The sequence below is a fragment of the Egretta garzetta genome, unplaced genomic scaffold (assembly GCF_000687185.1).
Source record: "Egretta garzetta isolate BGI_Z169 unplaced genomic scaffold, ASM68718v1 scaffold95, whole genome shotgun sequence".
NCBI classification, from domain to species: domain Eukaryota; kingdom Metazoa; phylum Chordata; class Aves; order Pelecaniformes; family Ardeidae; genus Egretta; species Egretta garzetta.
Window position 1 is genome coordinate 617225 of NW_009259590.1, and position 21230 is coordinate 638454.

Genomic DNA, 21230 nt, shown 5'->3' on the forward strand with positions numbered 1-21230 from the left:
TGTAGGGAAGGCATGCCCTATGCTTCCACTTATTGATAACTTTTTAAGTGACAGTAGGACAGATTCACCAGTTGCATCCTAATAGCCCTGAATGAAAGATATCAGGTATAGCTGGTCCCCATGCACCAGATGAACAATTTTAGGGACTCCATCTTTCTTTCATCAAACTTACGCTCAGATTACTCCTTGGCTCCAAGACCAATGTCACCTTCGCTTCCCCTTCCTGGCTGATGTTGCTCAGATAGAACAACTGCTCTCCCATCATCTTCTCTCCAATCATCTTGTGCACCGCATAGAGGCGGAAACGGATGGCATAGCTGCTTAACTCCTCTGGCTCCAGCTTACTGAAGGTAATTTTATCTTTGAACATGGGGATAGGTCCTCTCTGAACACTTGTCTTACCCCTCTGTTTCTTGCTAGGCATCAGGACTGTGTGCACTTGCCAGGTGTTCACACCACTGCGGTCTTTGTCTGGGATATCCCTGGCCTCCAGGACAGTAACTACTAGCTTTTGACTTGAGGCTTTATAGTTGAAGATGACATCTAGATCACCACATTTACAGATGGGCTCGTGAGCACCATGATGAGCTGGCATGCTGTTCACTTTATTGTGTTCCTGCAAAGAGAAGGAAGAAGTAAAACCTCCATTGGAGTTCAACTGCCTCTGTGATCCCAACTCTATTTAAAAAAAAATATTCTCCTCACTTGTGCTTGCAAGGGTAGGCAGTTGCTCTGCAAAGTAAGGATCCCACTGTTTCTTGAAAAGCCAGTGCTAGTTAATTGCCTGATTTTGTGTAATACTCCCCATACAACCTAGTAAGCAACAGCGCTTGTTGAAACATTTCCAACAAAAAGTTTCATCAATATTTAAGTGTTTTGCAAGAGACTCTTAACTTGTAAAAATTCTACATAGCGAAAAGCTAAACAAAGTTTTTTTCAAAATTTCATTCATGTCAGTTTTGAGGCATTAATAAAACTTTTTGGTTTAATTTAATTTTAAAAAAACAACTTCATCTATTATTTCGAACATATACTGGAATTTCTTCAAAATGGATTTTTTTACATTACCAAGATCAAACAAGTCAGTCAAACCTGCTGACTTTCTGGATATTTTGTTCAGTTGGAAATTAAAAAAAAAATTAACCACCATGTTCAGTTTGATGGGAGGGGAAATCACCATGTCAGAATTTCTTGCAGAATGGAAATTCCATTTCTAGATACTACCTTACAGGTCAATACTTTTCCTACAGCTAAAGCAATGCTAATAGAGAAGAACAGTCTGATTAAATACGTATTAATTCTTTATTCCCTTTTGCAATCTCCCAAGAGAAACATCTGTTCCTTCTCTTCGGTTTAGATACTAATACGTTCAGAATAAAAATTCAAAACAAACAATCAAAACAGGTGCAGACCAATTCACACACAATCTTTTACCTACTTTTAAAACAAAAATCCTCTTGATAAAACAAGACAAAACCCATGGATGCTCACCTTACCTTTTGATGAGTGGGTGTGTGCATTTCTGTTCAAAAGTGCCTTTTTATGTTAGAGCTAGAATGTGCTTCATGTGATAAAGGGGTTGCTATAGCGATCAGTGACAGAAGGTGAATTAAGGCCTGTCACTAGAAGTCTGAGTCACCCTCCTCCTCGTACATTTATCTTCTTTCGCATTTCAAGTAACAATTCTTCTCAACATAGGAATCTTACTGTTTAGAGTACAGATGATGGGCCATAGGACTTCTGATGTAATTCCCTTCAGAAGCGTATAAGGTGGTATGTGCCTCAAACAAGACCTTGGACAAACCTCAAAATTCATACCTAATTCTTGTCAATCTACTTCTCAAGTGCTCAGATTCATCTGCCATGACATGCAAAGCTCTGGCTTTTCATATCTTCATAGGTGTTTAAGGAATTCATGCACATGAATACCAAAGTCCATGTGTGCACAGTAGCAATGGAGACCTGCTGCCATATATCTTGCAGAACTAATGCCAAAGAGAGAAAAATCACTGCTTGGAGAGCGCACAAAATGACTTGGTTGCCCATAAAAATGCCTTTCTGTATGAACAGCAGGCTGCAAAGACAAAAATGCAAGGCAGGCCAGGTTGCCTGGAGAGAATGTGATGTTATGCAAATCTAAGTGCTGCTGTGTAGCTGTCAAGTTATTTCTGTCTGGTTGATGAAATAATCTAAAAAGGAAACGTAATGGGATTGCACTTGATTTATGTTTCCCTCCACATGTTCATCCCTCCCCACTTTCATCTCTGCATTTGCTATTGAGGAGATGGAATCGAGGCACATCTGAGAACTGCTGCTAAAGTGTGGAGACACCTGTGCTTGCAGCATAACTTTGCTTTCGTCTACATGCCTGAGCTGGAAAACGTGAACTCCCATGGATTATTTTAAACCCACAGGTATGGAGACCCAAGAGGCACTTTCCTGCCCCAACAGTGCTGAGCATCTCTTCTGGCAGCGTGTAGGGCAGACCGAAGGTCAGCTATCTGTTTTTTGACAGAACAGACAGAAAGGACCTGGATTTCAAGAAATCTCAAATTGTGCTACTATAGTTCTGGGTACATCCACTGCAGAGAAAACTGCATGAAGTAGAGGCAGAGAGGGAAAAGAGAAATGCCAGACTCTGGTAGTGACCTTTCTGTGGGCAGCCAAGCGTTAGAGACCTCAAGGGGCTGGCCCGTTCAGAGAGAACTGTGCTGTCTAGGACCCAACCCTGCACAGGTTTTCAGCACACAAAGCTTACGGACACTCAATCTTCTTTCTGTGGAATTCATGGACAGAATTCCCCTTGGCTTTCGGAGCTCAGATGGGGTTATGAGCCCTCTGTGAACACATTGGTTACACAGACACTTAAATCCAAGGAAAGTGCACGTTTTAGATACTTCGTCTGAATTTCATTCTTTCCCTCTTCCCAGCACACAGCTGTTGAGACGTCAAGCCAAGTATACTGACTGATACTGTATGTCTAACCCGGTCATTCGGGACAGCCAATATCCACTTCACTAGGCAAAATAAGTCCATTTCTGCCAGAGAAACCTGAAAGAGCAGCTAATTATGGACAAGGCTTGAAATGGTACTTGTGGTTCCACTGCAGGGGCATAAAATTATCATTTTTGTCTCTAAAGAGAGGTCCTTTGAGTGGAGCATAATAGCGCTCGGACATTTCTGGCATGTCAGAACATTTAGTTCCTGCAATAAAAAGTCTTTCATTAATCCACACAATACCTTTGGATGAGAAGCTGCTTGTAGTAAATAAACTGGGACTTGGGCATATCTGCCCCCTGATGCTAAACCATTCTTTGCATTTTTAAAATGTAGGTACCAGAGGCAAAACGAGAGATGTATTCCAAAGAAATATAAGAGGACACTGGAGACATTGCGGCACATGTGAACCATGGCAATGACATCACATGTGGAAAAGAAGAAATGAGCCTCCGATGGGCAGATAAACTGTGCATGTCAGAGGCACATGGCAAAGAGAGGGCAGGGCTGCCGCTGCGTGGGGTTCCCACGTGTTGTGTAGTATTTTGTGGGACTGTGCAGCAAACCAAAACACCCCTTAGGGCTGGAGGATATGCACCGAGGAGCTGCTCTCCATCTCTTTAGCTGGCTGCAGGCAGCATGCTCTGAGGAAAGGAACCTTTCCCTCAAAGCCTTGCTGCTCAGAGTGTGAGGGAGGTATTAATTTCCACAGCTGAAAAACAGTCTCCTTTAACTCAGGCATAAGATGACCTTTGTGCTGTTCTTTTAATATGTCTGATGCAGGCTGATATTTTTTCAGAAATTTAATCTTGTGGTAAAATAATAATGAAAACCAACACATCATGCAGAAAGACTGGAAAGGGGGGATGCTAAGTCATCAGGTGTTTACAATGTCTTCAAATCTGTAATGTTTTCTTGAGGTTTCAAATTAAAGGCACAGAACTGAGGCAAAGTAGAGGAGCTCTCAGGCTCTCTCCTTCCCTAGAAGGATGCCTGCTATCAATGGGGACCAGAGTGATGGCCACTTGGCCAAGTCAGGGGCCACCCCTACCAGTTGCCTCCATCTTTCCAGATGCTTCCCATCATCTAAGCCATTGAAACCTCCCGGAAAAAGAGGCACAGATCCGACCCAGTGACCACACACCATGTCCCTAGACACACACCCTGAACATACAGCCACTAAGGAAGCCCTGGGTCATTGCTAAATGACAGTAAATGCTGCCAGGCAGCTAATGGCTCCAATTTCAGTTCAAAGATTGCAGTCAGAAATCAAGCAATAAACCAGCTTCTCTGGATGAGTGTTAGTAGCTTCTCTGGATGAGTGTTAGTAGCAAGAGGTAAATACAAGATAAAGGGGAAACACATAGAGAGAGGGGTATGCTCATGCACACCAGAGCACCATTATCTTGTGCTGTGCTGACTAATTTTCCTTTTCATTTCTCCCCTAACATTTTTTGGCCCCAATATCCTTCAAAAGCTTACACCATGTGTAATAAATGACAATTCACCATACCTCAGGGCTCCAAGTTGATGAGCTGTCAGTAGCATCATTTACTTCAAATCCCTGGTTGGTAAATGCTGTCTCTATTTCCAAACGTCCTTCTGTGGCTTGCCGGTTAACGCCATCAGCAATGCTGGTCTCCATCCTAGGCTCTTTTTGCTGCCCAGCACCCCTACTCTCAATTGTTGTTCTTGAATCAACAGATACATGGTCATCTTCACGGTAAGACAGGTTGTCTTGGTAACTCAGTTGGCTTAGTCCATCCAGATCTAAATTTTTAGCAAGAAAATAATTTCAGAGGGATTAGAATAAATTCCTCCCACTCTGTCACCCAAATGTGTCTTTCTCTTCTTTCTTTTTCCCCTCATCTCCAGTGTATGCAAGAGGCAGTTTCTACTTCTGAGTACTGCAGCATTGAACTTACAAAATAACAAATCCTGTATAAATCAACATTTCATTGAGTGGCCATGGCTGCTTCTCACCCCATCCTGAACTGAGAAACTGGTTGCCTTTACCTGAAGAAGCTAACCACCAAATGCAATTGTCAATGGAGTCTCTGGGTTATTCAAGTGCCTTGGGGCTGCTTTGCGGCCCGAAAGCAATCACTTCCATGAAAACACAGGTCAAATTACAGAAAAGAATAGCATAGAGGCCTGATGAACAGGTATCAGCAATTTCCTTCTGTGCAGGAGGAGGAGGAGGAAAGGACAGGAGTTAGCATTGCCCTGAAGGGAATGGTGCTGGTGAGGAAAGGAGTTTCGTGGAGGTAACAGAGTGCCACCGCGACCCTACCACCCATCCCTGAGAGCATGGGTGCACATCACCAGCCCCATAAGCCAACTAGGAATCTCCAAATCCCATGTTTGGGCTAAACTATCCCAAGGGCACCTGAGGGGAAATATGTTGCCTAATTTCCTGCCTGCTTTTATTAGTTCTATTTCATCTAATCCTACACACCTACTCCATGGGCTAAAGTAAGGTTCAGTACTGAGAATTAAGTAATCTTCTTTGGTTCAGACCACAGATTTCTTCTCTGTTGTCACTGAAGTCTATTTTGAACACAGGGAACTTTTCTCTACTTGAAGGCATCAGTGAGAGCTCTCTGGGAGGAGCAACACAGATAATGACATGTCATGTTTCACACAGGTGAAAATTACACAATGATTTGGCCTTGAATGTGTTCTGCAAGCACTTTTAGGAGAAAACCAGGGATACATCTGATGCCAGGCCTTGCTTTAGGAACACAAAGAGCTAGATTCTGCCTTCATCTGTTTCAAATAAGCAAGGAGCAGTTACAGTGAAAGAAAACAAGTTGTGTTTCCAGACAGCTGATGACACTAATGAAAACAAAATTACTTCCTTTGCAAACACAGTTATTTGGAGTTTAAAGGCTTCACAGAATGGTTGAGATTGGAAGGGACCTCTAGAGGTCATCTTGTCCACCCCCCTGCACAAGCAGGGCCACCTGCTTGTTTGTTCTCAAACCTGCAGGTTTGTTCTCAAGAAGGTCATTACTATGGCACAATCATTTTTTCAAATTTGGTCTCCAACTCAAATCTTTAAAAAAATAGTATTAATGACTGCATTTAATAGTTTGCTTTGGTTTAGATGAATCAATGTTTTTATTCCCCGTCCAATAAATGAACAGGGAACCTGGTGACAACTGACATGAAGGCGGCTGAGATACCCAACCATTTTTTTGCCTAAGTTTTCACCGGCAATTCCTCATCCCACATCTCTCGAGCTCCTGAATCTCAAGGTAGGGAACTGGAGAAATGAAGTCCCACCAATTGTAGATGATCAGGTTCGAGACCCTTTGAGGGACCTGAACATACACAAGTCCATGGGACGTGATGAGATGCACCCCAGGGTCCTGAGGCAACTGTTCAAAATCAGGTTGGATGGGGTTTTTTGCAACCTGATCATGGCAGGGGCGTTGGACTAAATGATTTTTAAAAGTCCCTTCCAACCCAAGCCATTCTATGATTTTCTACACATCCCTCTGTCTAGAACAAGAAGCCCAAAACTTTCTGAGTAGAAGAAATTCTATGTTTGGCCTTAGCAGCAAATATGCTATTTCTGATTCATACGTGCTCCACCAAAAAAAATCCCAAACTTGAAGCCAAAACCAAAACCAACAAGGGGAATGGGGATTATAGTCAGGAAACATTTCCTGGAGGTGTGCAGAAGTCCTTGCTCCTCTCCTTGGCTGCTCTTTCAATTTAACAGCTCAGAGATTAGGAGAGTAACTTTATCCCCTTTCTTCAGCTATGAATGGTCTCACCCTCTCCCTCCCAGTAAAATGCTTCAAGCACAGGCACTTCAACAGAGAAGTCTGAGAACACCTCACAGCTTTATAATTATGGTCCTCTTCTGAGACGTGGGAAATGGTCCTTCAGGAGGAAAGAGGGATCCAAATTCAGATCTCTCAAATTCCAGGTGAGTGCTCTTCTCATTCCCTTCTGAAATGCAAACCCCACCTCTCCTCCTCCTCATCCTCCCACCTGGCAGACCTAGTCCTGAAAGCAAGAACCCTCATCGTCTCGCCTCTGACCTGAGCTGAAACTCTTGAGTGAGGGTAGAAAGTAATTTGATTTTTTGTCATTAGTCCCGTGTTTTTCTACAAAGTCAGAAAACAGAAAGAAGTAAACATAAGAATGTAAGCAAGAAATAAAATAACAGAAATTCCGCAAATTTACTGAGACTGAATGGGTACAGGCACTCCTTAAGGCATTTAATTAGCAAGCCAATGTCTAATACACATTTTAAACAGTGGGTCATCCATCAAAGCACACACCACACAGCAGGCTTTCAGAATAAAATGCTACTGTAGTAAGAAATTATCCTCACACAATTGTCTTGTGGTTTTAACTCCTGCTGGGATAATATCTAGATCAATAATAGAGGAATTTTCAAAAACTACATTAAAGCCATAAAAGGCTATTCATAACAGGAGAACTCCAGAAATATATTAATAGAGCAAACCATCTCTCCAAGACTCAGGCACAAAATGAATGTGTTAGGAAAGCAAATGTAGTACTCAGGGAAAGGAAGGGAAAAGGTGATTCACCAAAACCATTTAGTGAAACAGTCTGGCTTTTTCTTCAAATTTAAAGTAGTTTGGTAAGAGATAATCACTTATAAATACCAGTATTAGAGGATCATTACAGGTAATAGCCCAACTATACAGGCTAGAACAACTACACCTCTCCAATTACATCCGTTTTAACATTATTAATGGTCTCACATTATTAATGGCTGGACTCGATGATCTTAAAGGTCTTTTTCAACCTAAACTGTTCTGTGATTCTATGATTATATTCACAAAAAATGGTCAAAACAGAAGTTCTTCATGTAAAGGAAAAGGTCAGAGCAGTAAAATGCCTGTAATTTACTTGAGAGATCTTTAAGGAAGAAAATGTCAACTGTCTTATGAATACCTGACATGAATAAACAGCACAGCATCAGGGATGTACATTGAGACAGCGTTACCTAACTATCTGAACTTTAATTAGCCAAGAGTCCCTGCAGAGCAATAGCAGCCAGTTCTGAAATTAAGGGCAGATAGCACTGTACACTAAAAGAGTGCTGGTTTTTTCCAGTCCTGTCCCCAACCTTTCCCTGTTGTGTCACATGCGCCCACAAGCCAAGAAGGAGGCAAGGGGAATACTGGGGAACAGAAATCACCAACAGATCAGGAAAGTCTGTATTTGAAGAGAACTGGCTATGAAGAAACCGTGACTTTTGTCAGATGAGAGGATGAGCATCACCTCCAAATAGAACTCCAACAGGTACTGGGACATGGAAGCATGTCTCCAAAGATACAGGGAAAGCTCAGCACATCGAACACTGAAAATCAGGCTGGAAAATACTGTGAAGTCCCCCCTCACATTGGCAGGTAAACAGCCTGGTTATCCTACAGTGTATTTCTTCTTTTTCAATGATACACAATCTCCCAGTTCTATGGAGCATTACAATGTGCTAAAGAAATGTCCTGAGAGGCATCATCCATTCCTAAAACACACTGCCAGAGTTGAAAGATGGAGCCCAGTAGATCTTGCTAAATTAACACTACATAGTTCATTGACCAGCAAGGAACATTGAGATAAAGAGTTTAATGTGTGCCTGTTACCTGTGCTAAATGAGGTGACGTTTGCTCTGTGGACTGCAGTGAATCCCTGTGCTTTTACAAGAAAAACCATGTCTTTTCTTTGTGATTGTCGAAAAATGAAAGAAATTTGATCCCGTCTTCTAGACTGTATGCAAACGCATGCTGAAAGTTAAGAACCTGTTTAAATATGGTCCAGAGGAGGAAAGGATTTTGGTATGCTCTAGGTTACTTCTGGACTTGAAATCCTCCTAGCTTCTCGCAGTGATTTTCAAACCCCTCTTCCTAGAAGACAATAACAGCAGCAGAGATATGAGTTGGTGGGCCTGAGGCACTTTGTCCCCCTATGGCAATAACCCTCTTACCTGGCCCTTGCTACAGCCCCAGTTTCAAGCCTCTCTGCAGTACCCCTGCACCACGGTGCTCCTGTGCGCTGAACCAAACCAGACGCAGGGAGACCAAGCAGCGCCTCTGCCCCTGGTTATTTCGACATTAGCCATCAAAAAGTGCTAAAAAACTTCCTAGAAGAGCCTCAAAGGAGCGGACTCATTATCTAATTACAATAAATCTAAACAAAAATGGCTTGTAAATTTTAAGGGTTAAAGAGAAAAAGGATCTTAAATTTCAAGTGACATTATGCAATCAGGCCAAGATTGTTTAATTTACCACATGCTGGGTAATAGCCTGAGGAGACTCCATGTTTCCAGGACTAAAATAGGCTCTTTATTAACAGGGTGATTTGCAGAGAGGCTGTGGGCAGAGCTGGCATCCAAGCCGATCAGCTCCCCAGAGCATCCTCCAAACACTTCTTCCTGCAGCGTGCACTCTTCTTTCCAAGCTCTATTTAGGTTACTACAAAGATTTTTCACAGGTGAAAAGTTAAAGCTAGACAAGTCCAAAGTGCAGACTGTCATGACATGGATAACGGAAACAGAAGGTCAGGGAAAATCTCACGGAAGAACATGATGCGAGAAGGCTTTGCCGTATGTCAAGGCTGAGTGGGAGAGAAGCTATTCAGGGCTCTCCAAGATGCTCAACTTTGCTGTATGCCTAAGTTTGCTAGAGATTTCCGATTCTGTGAGAAAAGAAAACTACCAGTTGTATGAGTAAAAGGTCTGTTAAGAGAACACAAGGAGAATACAAGTCTTGGGCAGAGTCTAAAGAAGGTCTGAAAGTGCCATAATCCCAATCTGAACTCAGCACTTTCGGAAGATTCTTCATCCCTCCCACCCAAAAAGGTCCAGAGGATCTGCTCAGCTGAAACAGCGTTTGATACAGCGTCAGGACACAACAATGGCTTTACACGCACAAACCTTTCTGTGTTTTATGATCACGGCACCAGCTAGGACCAAAATGGACTCTCACACACACCGAGTTTTTGGACCAGCAAGTGGGGGGTAGCAGTGTGGGGGGTTATCTGGGATTTACCCCAACCCCTCAGCTTTTTTCCCAAACAAGCATCTCATACTGGGAGCTGTGGGCACGTGTAACTATTGCTGTACACCCCGTAACAGCTGCTCTGCATGCCTCAGAAGCCTCTCTGAGTCTGAAGGAGACCTGACATACCCCAGGACTGATTTATAGGCATTTGTTTGTAACGAACCGTCTAATCTTGAGCTTAGTGAGGAACGGGGCAGAAAACCAAATGTCTTAGTGAATGCAGGCTTCAACATCTGGTTTCACGTAGTTTCCGAACAGCTATTTAAACAATATTAACATTACCTCCGAAAAGTAAGAGCAACTCTGCACTGGGTTGTGCCAGAAGAAGAGTTTGATGGAAAGCCGTATCTTGAAATGATCACTCTAATCAGAGGATACATCAAAATCAAGCAATTGTATGTCGAAATCAAAACATTTAATGGAACGAAAACCAAAGGGCACTTTCACAGCTCTTCCCTCTAATGAACTTCTCCAGATTTTAGAATGTGTTCAGGCCAATTTTCTAAGTAGCTACATTTTTAAATGCATTTCATCTCTGTTTGTATAAAAGAGTCATTACATTAGTCCATAGAAGATCATAAAATCCTTCCCTTCTGTGCCATAAATTTTTACTTTCTGTCATTGTCTGACATTTGGCGTATGTGCTGGCAAATGATACAGCATAATTCATTCATTGTTCACCTTGTGTTTGCAAAGCTGTTACAAAAGGAGACATTCAACTTCTGCTAAAAGGCTTGCTAAAGAAATTACTTAAGTGGCACAGACTAAAAATAATTAGAATGAAGTCTTGCAGTCTTTACTCTGGCAAAATTGGCAATAAAATCCATGAAAATCCCTGTGGATTAGGAGCCAGAATTCAAAAGATATACAGTTAATGGAAAGATCTTCATGGACTTCAGCAGGGCTTAGATCCAGACTCTTCCCACTAAGTATTTTAGAAATGAGCTGCAGGTAACCAATAAGGCAACCAAATTTAGTAAAAAAAGAAAGCAAGATTCAGAACTTGTTCTCCACAGCAAAAGAACCTTTCTCTATTGAGGCTACAGAACTTGAAGACTCTGACTTCTTTAATCCTATTTCATGCGAACAGCACCTTTGGATTCAGGTACCCCTGTACTGTACTCCTCATGGCTGGAGAGCAAACAGTTGAATTTGAGTCTATGCTCCACCCCTGCTGGCGTTGCTTTCTCAGATACTTCTGATCAAAAACTTCGTGAGCATGACACAGAGATCTCAAACTGCTTAATCTCCTCATCATTGCTACCTGAAGACACTGTCTGTTCTTCATCCTCCCCGTAACCATTCACTGGGAGAAAAACACAACTTGGGCTTTAGACAGTCTGCTGCCCTTGGCCAAGAAGCCAGATGGCACGGCACACTTCTAGCTCTCAGATGGACCTTCTGGGGAGAAAAAGGGCATCCAGGGTTTAGGGAGGCCCTGGGAATTAACTTGAGAATCACCTGCTTCTTCAACCTCCAGAAAGCCTGTGAATGTCGTATTGTATCAGCAACATTTACATATTATTAGACCTTGCCCAACTCTGCACATTACCCTATATATATATAAAAAAAAAAAAAAGATATTTAACATAGCAGAACACAAAGTGAGCCACAACACACATAAAGACCCACTCGTAAAATCATTAGCATGTGCAAAGACAAAGTAGTAACCAAAGGACTTGAAAACTTGGTCATGCTTCCATTCCCCTTCGGCTTCTGCTAAGGTGGAGAGGGAACTTCTTTTGTGCAGTAAAAGCAACTCAGACGTAACCTGCTCTGGGGAACACCATGAGCACGTAAATATGGCACGTGGCTAACAGGCACTGCTGACTCCATCTGCCAGCAGCAGAGGAACTTGGGAGACCAATGTAAATTGTAACCTTTAAAAGTGAAGATATGCATTTGAGCACGTCCCTGTGAGTGCCTTCCCCTCCTGCTCCCAACACGTGCTTTGAATACGAGATGACTGCACCCTCATTAGTGCGTGAATACCTGCCACATGGGGGAAGAAGGGTTCAATACATGCTGTATATACTTGGCCTTGCTCTGTCAGGATGAAAATGCAGAGGCATCTTGCCGATTTCCCTGCCATCAGCATCAAGGAATCACAACAGCAGGACTTTTTGACCCACCGACGTGCGCAGAGAAGGGAGCAGCGGGGACGACAGGCAGTTGGCGTGTACGTGCGTGTTTGCACACACGTGTGTGAACAAGCCAGCTGCCGAGTGTGGTCGGTCCGCTGCTTGCTCTTCAGCATGAAGTGGATGATACGGTTGCCAAGACTCGCTTTGATAATTACCATGGCAAACCCGAGCAGCTGAACAAATGGGCACTGCAGACCGACGGGTGGAGGGCAGCTTCCTCAGTGACACTGCCCGGTTTGCGGGGGGGAAAGCACCTTTTTTCACCTCAAATCTTCCCTTACGGTAATCACACGGCTACAGGTGGGGAAACCAGATCCTGCTTTTACACACCGTCTTAGGTCTATTAAAAACCTGCAGTATAAACTTGATGACAACTGCTGTCATGGCTCCGTAAATTTACCTGCTGCTGCACAGAAGACAGCACTCGACTCCTCAGGCAGAAGGGACAGCAGCAAGGAAGCTGGCTTTATCACTAAGTATTTTAGAAATGAGCTGCAGGTAACCAATAAGGCAACCAAATTTAGTAAAAAAAGAAAGCAAGATTCAGAACTTGTTCTCCACAGCAAAAGAACCTTTCTCTATTGAGGCTACAGAACTTGAAGACTCTGACTTCTTTAATCCTATTTCATGCGAACAGCACCTTTGGATTCAGGTACCCCTGTACTGTACTCCTCATGGCTGGAGAGCAAACAGTTGAATTTGAGTCTATGCTCCACCCCTGCTGGCGTTGCTTTCTCAGATACTTCTGATCAAAAACTTCGTGAGCATGACACAGAGATCTCAAACTGCTTAATCTCCTCATCATTGCTACCTGAAGACACTGTCTGTTCTTCATCCTCCCCGTAACCATTCACTGGGAGAAAAACACAACTTGGGCTTTAGACAGTCTGCTGCCCTTGGCCAAGAAGCCAGATGGCACGGCACACTTCTAGCTCTCAGATGGACCTTCTGGGGAGAAAAAGGGCATCCAGGGTTTAGGGAGGCCCTGGGAATTAACTTGAGAATCACCTGCTTCTTCAACCTCCAGAAAGCCTGTGAATGTCGTATTGTATCAGCAACATTTACATATTATTAGACCTTGCCCAACTCTGCACATTACCCTATATATATATAAAAAAAAAAAAAAGATATTTAACATAGCAGAACACAAAGTGAGCCACAACACACATAAAGACCCACTCGTAAAATCATTAGCATGTGCAAAGACAAAGTAGTAACCAAAGGACTTGAAAACTTGGTCATGCTTCCATTCCCCTTCGGCTTCTGCTAAGGTGGAGAGGGAACTTCTTTTGTGCAGTAAAAGCAACTCAGACGTAACCTGCTCTGGGGAACACCATGAGCACGTAAATATGGCACGTGGCTAACAGGCCCTGCTGACTCCATCTGCCAGCAGCCGAGGGAATTGGGAGAGCGATGCAGCAGAGGAACTTGGGAGACCAATGTAAATTGTAACCTTTAAAAGTGAAGATATGCATTTGAGCACGTCCCTGTGAGTGCCTTCCCCTCCTGCTCCCAACACGTGCTTTGAATACGAGATGACTGCACCCTCATTAGTGCGTGAATACCTGCCACATGGGGGAAGAAGGGTTCAATACATGCTGTATATACTTGGCCTTGCTCTGTCAGGATGAAAATGCAGAGGCATCTTGCCGATTTCCCTGCCATCAGCATCAAGGAATCACAACAGCAGGACTTTTTGACCCACCGACGTGCGCAGAGAAGGGAGCAGCGGGGACGACAGGCAGTTGGCGTGTACGTGCGTGTTTGCACACACGTGTGTGAACAAGCCAGCTGCCGAGTGTGGTCGGTCCGCTGCTTGCTCTTCAGCATGAAGTGGATGATACGGTTGCCAAGACTCGCTTTGATAATTACCATGGCAAACCCGAGCAGCTGAACAAATGGGCACTGCAGACCGACGGGTGGAGGGCAGCTTCCTCAGTGACACTGCCCGGTTTGCGGGGGGGAAAGCACCTTTTTTCACCTCAAATCTTCCCTTACGGTAATCACACGGCTACAGGTGGGGAAACCAGATCCTGCTTTTACACACCGTCTTAGGTCTATTAAAAACCTGCAGTATAAACTTGATGACAACTGCTGTCACGGCTCCGTAAATTTACCTGCTGCTGCACAGAAGACAGCACTCGACTCCTCAGGCAGAAGGGACAGCAGCAAGGAAGCTGGCAGTACCCAAGCAAGCGGCTCCCACCACCAGCCCAGCAGAAGCTGGCTTCCTCCATGCCTCCACGCTGGCAGATCTGACCCTCTGGTCTGATTTGCCACAGTTTGACAATAAGCCTGCTGTTCCTTCTAGAAAATTGCTCTCCACTGGAGGAAAAAAGCTAAGTGTACCTATTCTGATAAAAATGAAAAAAAAGTTTTAGACATTAGTTTGTAAATGGTCAGTGACCAGCTATAAAAATTGATTATTTTTATGTAAGCTGTCAAAAATAAGTTTCTTTGAGCTTTTTAAAATAAAAATTGTTTTAAGATGTAACAACCCTATGGCCTAAATGTGCTACGATCTATCCAAACAATCGAAACACATAAAACTAAACATTCCATTTCAGCCAACTGTGTTGTCAATTCACTACCTGCAGCTCATGCAAGCTCTACAAAATTAATTTAAATGCTCTGCAAACGATGGCAAATCCCATTTTTATGAGTATATCTTTTGAGTATTTAAGATAAAAAAATAAAAATTATTCCAGTTTAAACAAAAGTCCATTTTTCACTCAAACAGCTTGCCAAAAACCCTGAGGAAAATATTCTCTTTAGCAATTAAGCCATATCTTTCACCATTTTCTAAAATAACTGTAACATTAAAAACCTGGGTCCTCGGGCATGAGGCTGTATACTTAAACAAATGTGCATCAGCGTAGTGTACAGTTCTGGTTATTATAAGGAATTCTGCAAAGGCCACATGGATCCAGCCCTCCTGGAGCGCTCCTGTAAGGGCTCTCCCTGGGTGACCTGTGTGCAACTCCCTGCAGAGCAGAGCAGAGCCCTTTTTCTAGGACAGAAGGGGAAGGGCGATGGGATGGAGGGGAGGAGTTTGGCCCACTTCAATGTATTATTGGCCGCTTGACTTTGCCTTCAACTTTACAAATCCCCGAAGCATGACTGCATCACTTGTTATGACACAGGATGCTATTTCTTACCAGCACTTGGAAGCGTAGAGGCTAATTAAACGGTGGCACTGGGGAATCTGTAGCAAACGCTTGATACGTCTGCTGCTGAATCTCTGCCTGAGCAGCAGACAGCTCCATGTCAACTTAATATCTCTGTATTAATAAAACTAACTTTACCCAGGGGAGAGAAAAAATGTTCACCATTCCTGATTAGGAAAGGACACGGGGGAAACATTTTCTGTATCACCATGGAAACGTAAATAAAGGACCCATAATTACAATCTAAATTCTGGAAAGATAATGAATGCATCTCGAGATCTGCAGATGTTGTGTAGCATATACATATTTCCAGTAACTTCAACTCAATTACTTCTATGCAGCATCTGTTTTACAAATCAACTTCCCACCACTCTTAAGGAGACACGTGGGATTTCTTTTTTCTTTTCCCCAGAGGAGACAGTGGAGGGAGGAAGGAGGGTGACCTCTTTTTCTGGCAAGGTATTTCAACCTACCACTATTTACTCAGAAATTTCAAACACCCAACCAGTTACAAAGTTAGCCTACAGGCATCCAAACACACTAAGCTAAAATGCATGAGATAAATAATTCAAGAATTCTCTGCACTGTTAACAAGTATAAAGAAGAACTTAGCATTTGCTCAAAGCTTATCCAAGAAAAAAAATTACTGAATAAAATACATAGTGTAGGTATAAAATACAGATGTATTACACGCATCCTGTCTGCCTGCACGTTAAAAAAACAAACAAACAAACAACAATCATTTTGACTGAACAATGAAAAGTTTGCAAATGCCAAATTTTTGCTTCCCTATACATTTAATGCTGCCCTTGTGTGTCCAATTTCTTCTTAAAGATTTTGAGTCTGCTTTATGGAATTCAGTGAGAGCTTCAATGGGAGCATCACCAAGCCCTGAAGGAAGCAGAAGTCCTATACAAAAAAACTGTATTTGATCATATAACCAAAGACAGTATCAGCACATCTATACATAATGCATACACTCAGAGGATCCCAGGAGCGCTCTGTGCTGTGTTCTTTGCTGTTATAGAAGCAGTCACATAGGCCTGGCCTTAAAATTTTCATGATCGGGATGACACAGAGAAACAGGGTCTGCAGCAGCTCCTAACTCAGCAAAACCCAGAACTACACACAGAAAGAAAAGGGATTTTCTTTTGGAAAACTGGAAAGGCCTGCTGCAAAGAATGGATATGTTAATGCTTCCCAGAAAAAAGGGGGAACGTTTTGAAAAGGGAACATTTAGCAACACACAGAGTTGCTACTACCAATTCCCATGCAACTACAGCTCTGATTTGGAGTGTCTTCAATCTGGAGTCACCTTCTCACTCTTGCTGTCAACCTTTTTCAGCATTTGAACTGGCAGTTCAAATGAAAGTACAAAGTAACGCAACTATCTGATTTATAGGTTTGACTAGGGAGGAGAGTACCCCATGCCTTCATTTATGCTCAAAACCATTTGGAGGTACAATGGAGATACAGAAACACAATCAAAACATCCCCCCTAGACCTCAAATGTACTTAAAACTGACAGAGAATGTGCTGTGATACAGCAAACCCACGTTTCTACACATGCCACTATGGACACAGAGACTGTGTGCAGTGACCATGCACCACTAACACCAACCGGTCGTGTACTAACAGAAGGCAGCCTTCACCTGGGCTCTCTCCTTGCACCCAGGCCCATGCAGTTTTGTCTTTTCTGGTAGGTATACCAACCAGGGAGCTATTTAGTGCCCAGTGGTAAACATAAGGTCCACTCCTCTTCGCTGGGTGACAAGTGACAGCGTCCTGCTTTTGCAACACATCAATCTCTGCCTCTTCATCTGTCCTCACCCCATGACCAAACCAACTGGGAGCTCTCCGAGGCGGACACACTTGGGTGTTTGCATGTGATGCAGGCAGAGAGAATCACAGCCTGGCAGCTTTCATACCAGGGGACATTTCCAACAAAAAGAAGAAAAAGCAAACAAAAAAAGTCAAAGAGTAATCAGAAACAAGTCATTATTTGGCTCTGACCACCGAGCACCTCCATAGCTGAACAATACAGCAGTCAGAGCAATAAACTCCAATTCTGCACACTGCTGTGCAAAGAAATAGAGAACTGCCCACAGAAAACAGCAGGAAAATCAACATCTGTTCCTGTTGCTTTTTTCTTACTCCCAAATTTGGATTTTAAAAATAGGAACATTGGATTCAGCTTCAAACTGACTCTCACTTTGCTGCCTAAGGTTCTTCCATAGCTAAAGGAAATGGCAGCCAAGAAGCAGAAGCACAATCATCCCTGATTTTCCCAATCACCTACTTTACATTTTACATGTGGAGTACACATGAGTCAGGCTTCATTTATGCTATTGGGTTTTATTATCACAGGCCCAGGATTTGTGGAGAAGTGAGGGAGGGGGGAAAAAAAAAAAAAAAAAAAAAGAAAAAAAGAGATTACACACTGTAGGAGACACAGCGAAGCCAGGAAAAACCCTGGTGTGGATGCAGTTACATCTGTGAGTCAGCCTACACCCCTTTGCCAGCTCAGGTTAGGCTGCTTGAAGAAAAGATGCAGCTGTAGAGGTAGAAAAGCACCTTTTGTCAGCAGATGCTGTGTCTACGCTGGGGATGCCGCGGGGCACAGGTGTAGCTGTGTATGCTCTGGGGTGTGGGGCTGTAAACGCTCATGGACTCGGAAACTAAAGAAACTGCTAGATCCTGGTGGCCAACGAGTTAGAAAACACTGTCCCTTTCTTTACAACAAAAAATAATTTTCACTTTATAAGCATTACATATATGACAGTTTTCCTGGTAGCTTTCGTACCACGATAGGTTGAACTCCTTCTGATTCCCCATCAATTGCCTCTTCTACTTGTTTGCTTGGCTTGGATACGCGCTTCTCCTTCTAATGCAAGGGAGTAGTGGCTTTATAAGCTCTTTCCATTACATTTAAGGAAGTTTCTCTGAATTGGCACTAGCATCTTCCAGAAAATGGCCTTCCACCTAGCAGAAATCAACCTGGCCAAGGAAATGCCCAGGAAACCCGGGACATTGAGTCCTGCTCCTCCTTAAAGCGCAGTTTTGCTACCCCACGCTCACAACCCGCCAGACCCAGCGTACGCACGCTGATTACACACCATGTGTAGCACCCAGCGCTGTAACCATCAGCTTCACACCCACAAGTCTTTGTTTGCTGATTAACAGGGTGGAAATCAACTCCCTCGCAAAGATATTTTGTTTGGGGTTGCTGCAGATAACAACTGCACTGCAACAAGGCAGATATTTATTTTCCCTCTGATTTTTCTAATTGAAACTTCCTGTTTGCTACCAGAGGGTTGATTCACCACAGCCCCCCTCTACCGCTGCTGTAACACCACCGTTTCCATGGCACTCCTGGGAAAATCACAGATTTCAGCAGCAGCAGTGGGAGAGGATGTGGTGCAACAAGACTCACACGCGTTCAAGGACCCAAGCTGTCACCCAAAAAGGATAATCCTGTCCTCCTTCCATTCCCCTCTTCCCCTTGTTTCAGTTTTAGTGATCATGTGGCCAACTCACCCGATTCAAAAGTACCAGGGAAGGGGCTGGTAACTCTCAGCTGAAGCCACGAGCTGGTCCAATTCACCACACAGTGGCACGCTCATGAGGCCAGACATGGGAGGTAGCACAACTGCGTGATCAGGGAAGGACAAATATATCTCAGCTGCAGTTTTATATCAACTGACAATTGCAAAACTGCACCCTCAGGCCCAATGGTTTTATAGCTACATTATTTATGGCAATAAGTCTAGACCCCAAAATTGACCCTGCGACATAGAGCTTCAGCAAACCTCAGCGCTCTCATTAATCCAAATTCAGGGCATTCTCTCCAGCACCACAAATCTCATGCTATTTGCTGGAAAATACTTCCACGCAGATTATGCTGCTATGTATAGACCATATGAGCTTGAATCTCTCAGCCTGAGGAGAGAAATGTCTCCAAGTGCCCAGCATGCGTGGGCAAGTGCTCATGCCCAGAGCAATAAGTCCCTCCAGGGATGCTTCATCTCACATGGATACTGAGCTCTCTAGACAGGGGAGCACCCGCCTGAACACCAGGGAACTTCTAGGTAGGGTGATGAAGCCATGAGAGCATCAGCTATTTTCACGGTCATTAGAAAGGATTTTCTACGGATTTTGCTACGGATTGGTTTACGACTGGGTACAAGTCAGTCATGTTGGTCTACAAATAGTTACTGATGAAGCCTCCAGCCCTGGTTTCAGCTGGGATAGAGTTAATTTTCTTCCTAGTAGCTGATAAGGTGCGGTGTTTTGGATTTTGCATGATGATAACGTGATAACACACTGATGGTTCAGTTGTTGCTAAACAGTGTTTATACTGGCCAAGGACTTTTCAGCTTCCCATGCTCTGCCAGGTGCACAAGAAGCTGGGAGAGGTCACAGCCAGGACAGCTGACCCAAACTGCCTGAGGGGCTATTCCACACCATATGGCGTCATGCTCAGTATAGAAACTGGGGGAGCTGGCCAGGAGGCAGTGATCGCTGCTTGGGGATGGGCTGGCCATCGGTCAGTAGGTGGTGAGCAACTGCACTGTGCATCACTGGTTTTGTATATTCTTTTATCATTGTTATTACTATTTTCTCTTCCTTTTCTGTCCTATTAAACTGTCTTTATCTCAACCCATGGGTTTTACTACCACCCACTCACCCATGTTTCTCTCCCCCATCCCACCATGGTGGGGGAAGGGTAAGCAAGCAGCTGCATGGTGCTTAGTTGCTGACTGGGGTTAAACCACGACAGTCCTTTTTGGCACCCAATGTGGGCAATATAGCAGAAGAAATTTTTGAGAAAGGGAAGAAAATAGTCCAAATCCTTCTGAAAGCTGGTTTTGCCATAAAACAAATGTCAAGGGACCTGCACAGGAGACCCAGTTTGTAGGAATAAAATGGCAAGATGGACGTTGTCAGATCCCAATGCATGTGATCAACAAAATAACAGCTATGTCCCCATCAACTAGCAAACATGAAACACAAGCTGTCTTAGGCACTGTATGTTTTTGGAGAATGCATTTGCCAAATTGCAGTCTGATCGCAAACCCTCTCTATCAAGTGACCTGGAAAAAGAACGATTTCAAATGGGACTCAGAGCAACAACAAGCCTTTGAACAAATTAAACAGAAGATAGTTCATGCAGTAATACTTGGGCCAGTCCAGGCAGGGCAAGATGTAAAACGTGCTCTACACGGCAGCTGGGGAGAACGGCCCTACCTGGAGCCTCTGGCAGAAAGCCCCAGGGGAGGCTCGAGGTCAACCCCTAGGGTTTTGGAGTCAGGAATACAGAGGACCTGAGGCCCACTATACTCCAGCCGAAAAAGAGAGATTGGCAGCCAATGAAGGGGTTCAAGCTTCAAGCTGCTTCAGAAATGGTTGGTACTGAAGCACAGCTCCTCCTGGCGCCCTGACTGCCAGTGCTGGGCTGGATGTTCAAGGGGATGGTCCCCTCTACACATCATGCAACTGAGTTGCGCTAAGCGTGTCACACTGATCACACAACAGACTCAAATAGGAACCCCCAGTTGCCCAGGAATCTTTGAAGTGATCATGGACTGGCCAGAAGGCAAAGATTTCAGAATATTGCCAGAGGAGGAGGCGGTGCATGCTGAAGGGGCCCCACCATATAATAAATTGCCAGAAAATGAGAAGCAATATGCCCTGTTCACCAGTGGGTCCTGTCATCTTGTGGGAAAGCATCGGAGGTGGAAAGCTGCTGTATGGAGTCCTACACAACAAGTCACAGAAACTGCTGAAGGAGAAGGTGAATCGAGTCAGTTTGCAGAGGTGAAAGTCATCCAGCTGGCTTTAGATATTGCTGACAGAGAAAAATGGCCAAGGGT

The 21230-nt window shown here is 43.8% G+C and overlaps 1 protein-coding gene across 1 annotated transcript in view; it reads right to left on the reverse strand.

Moving 5' to 3' along the window:
- The window catches only part of SYT16 (synaptotagmin 16), a 48066-nt gene that overhangs the window by 13936 nt on the left and 12900 nt on the right, over positions 1-21230 (reverse strand). Inside the window, exons 4-5 of the mRNA XM_009638014.2 lie at positions 4511-4767; positions 173-616 (exon numbers count right to left, since the gene is read on the reverse strand). Coding sequence (XP_009636309.1) covers positions 173-616; positions 4511-4767 — 701 coding nt within the window. The remainder of the gene's footprint in view (positions 1-172; positions 617-4510; positions 4768-21230) is intronic.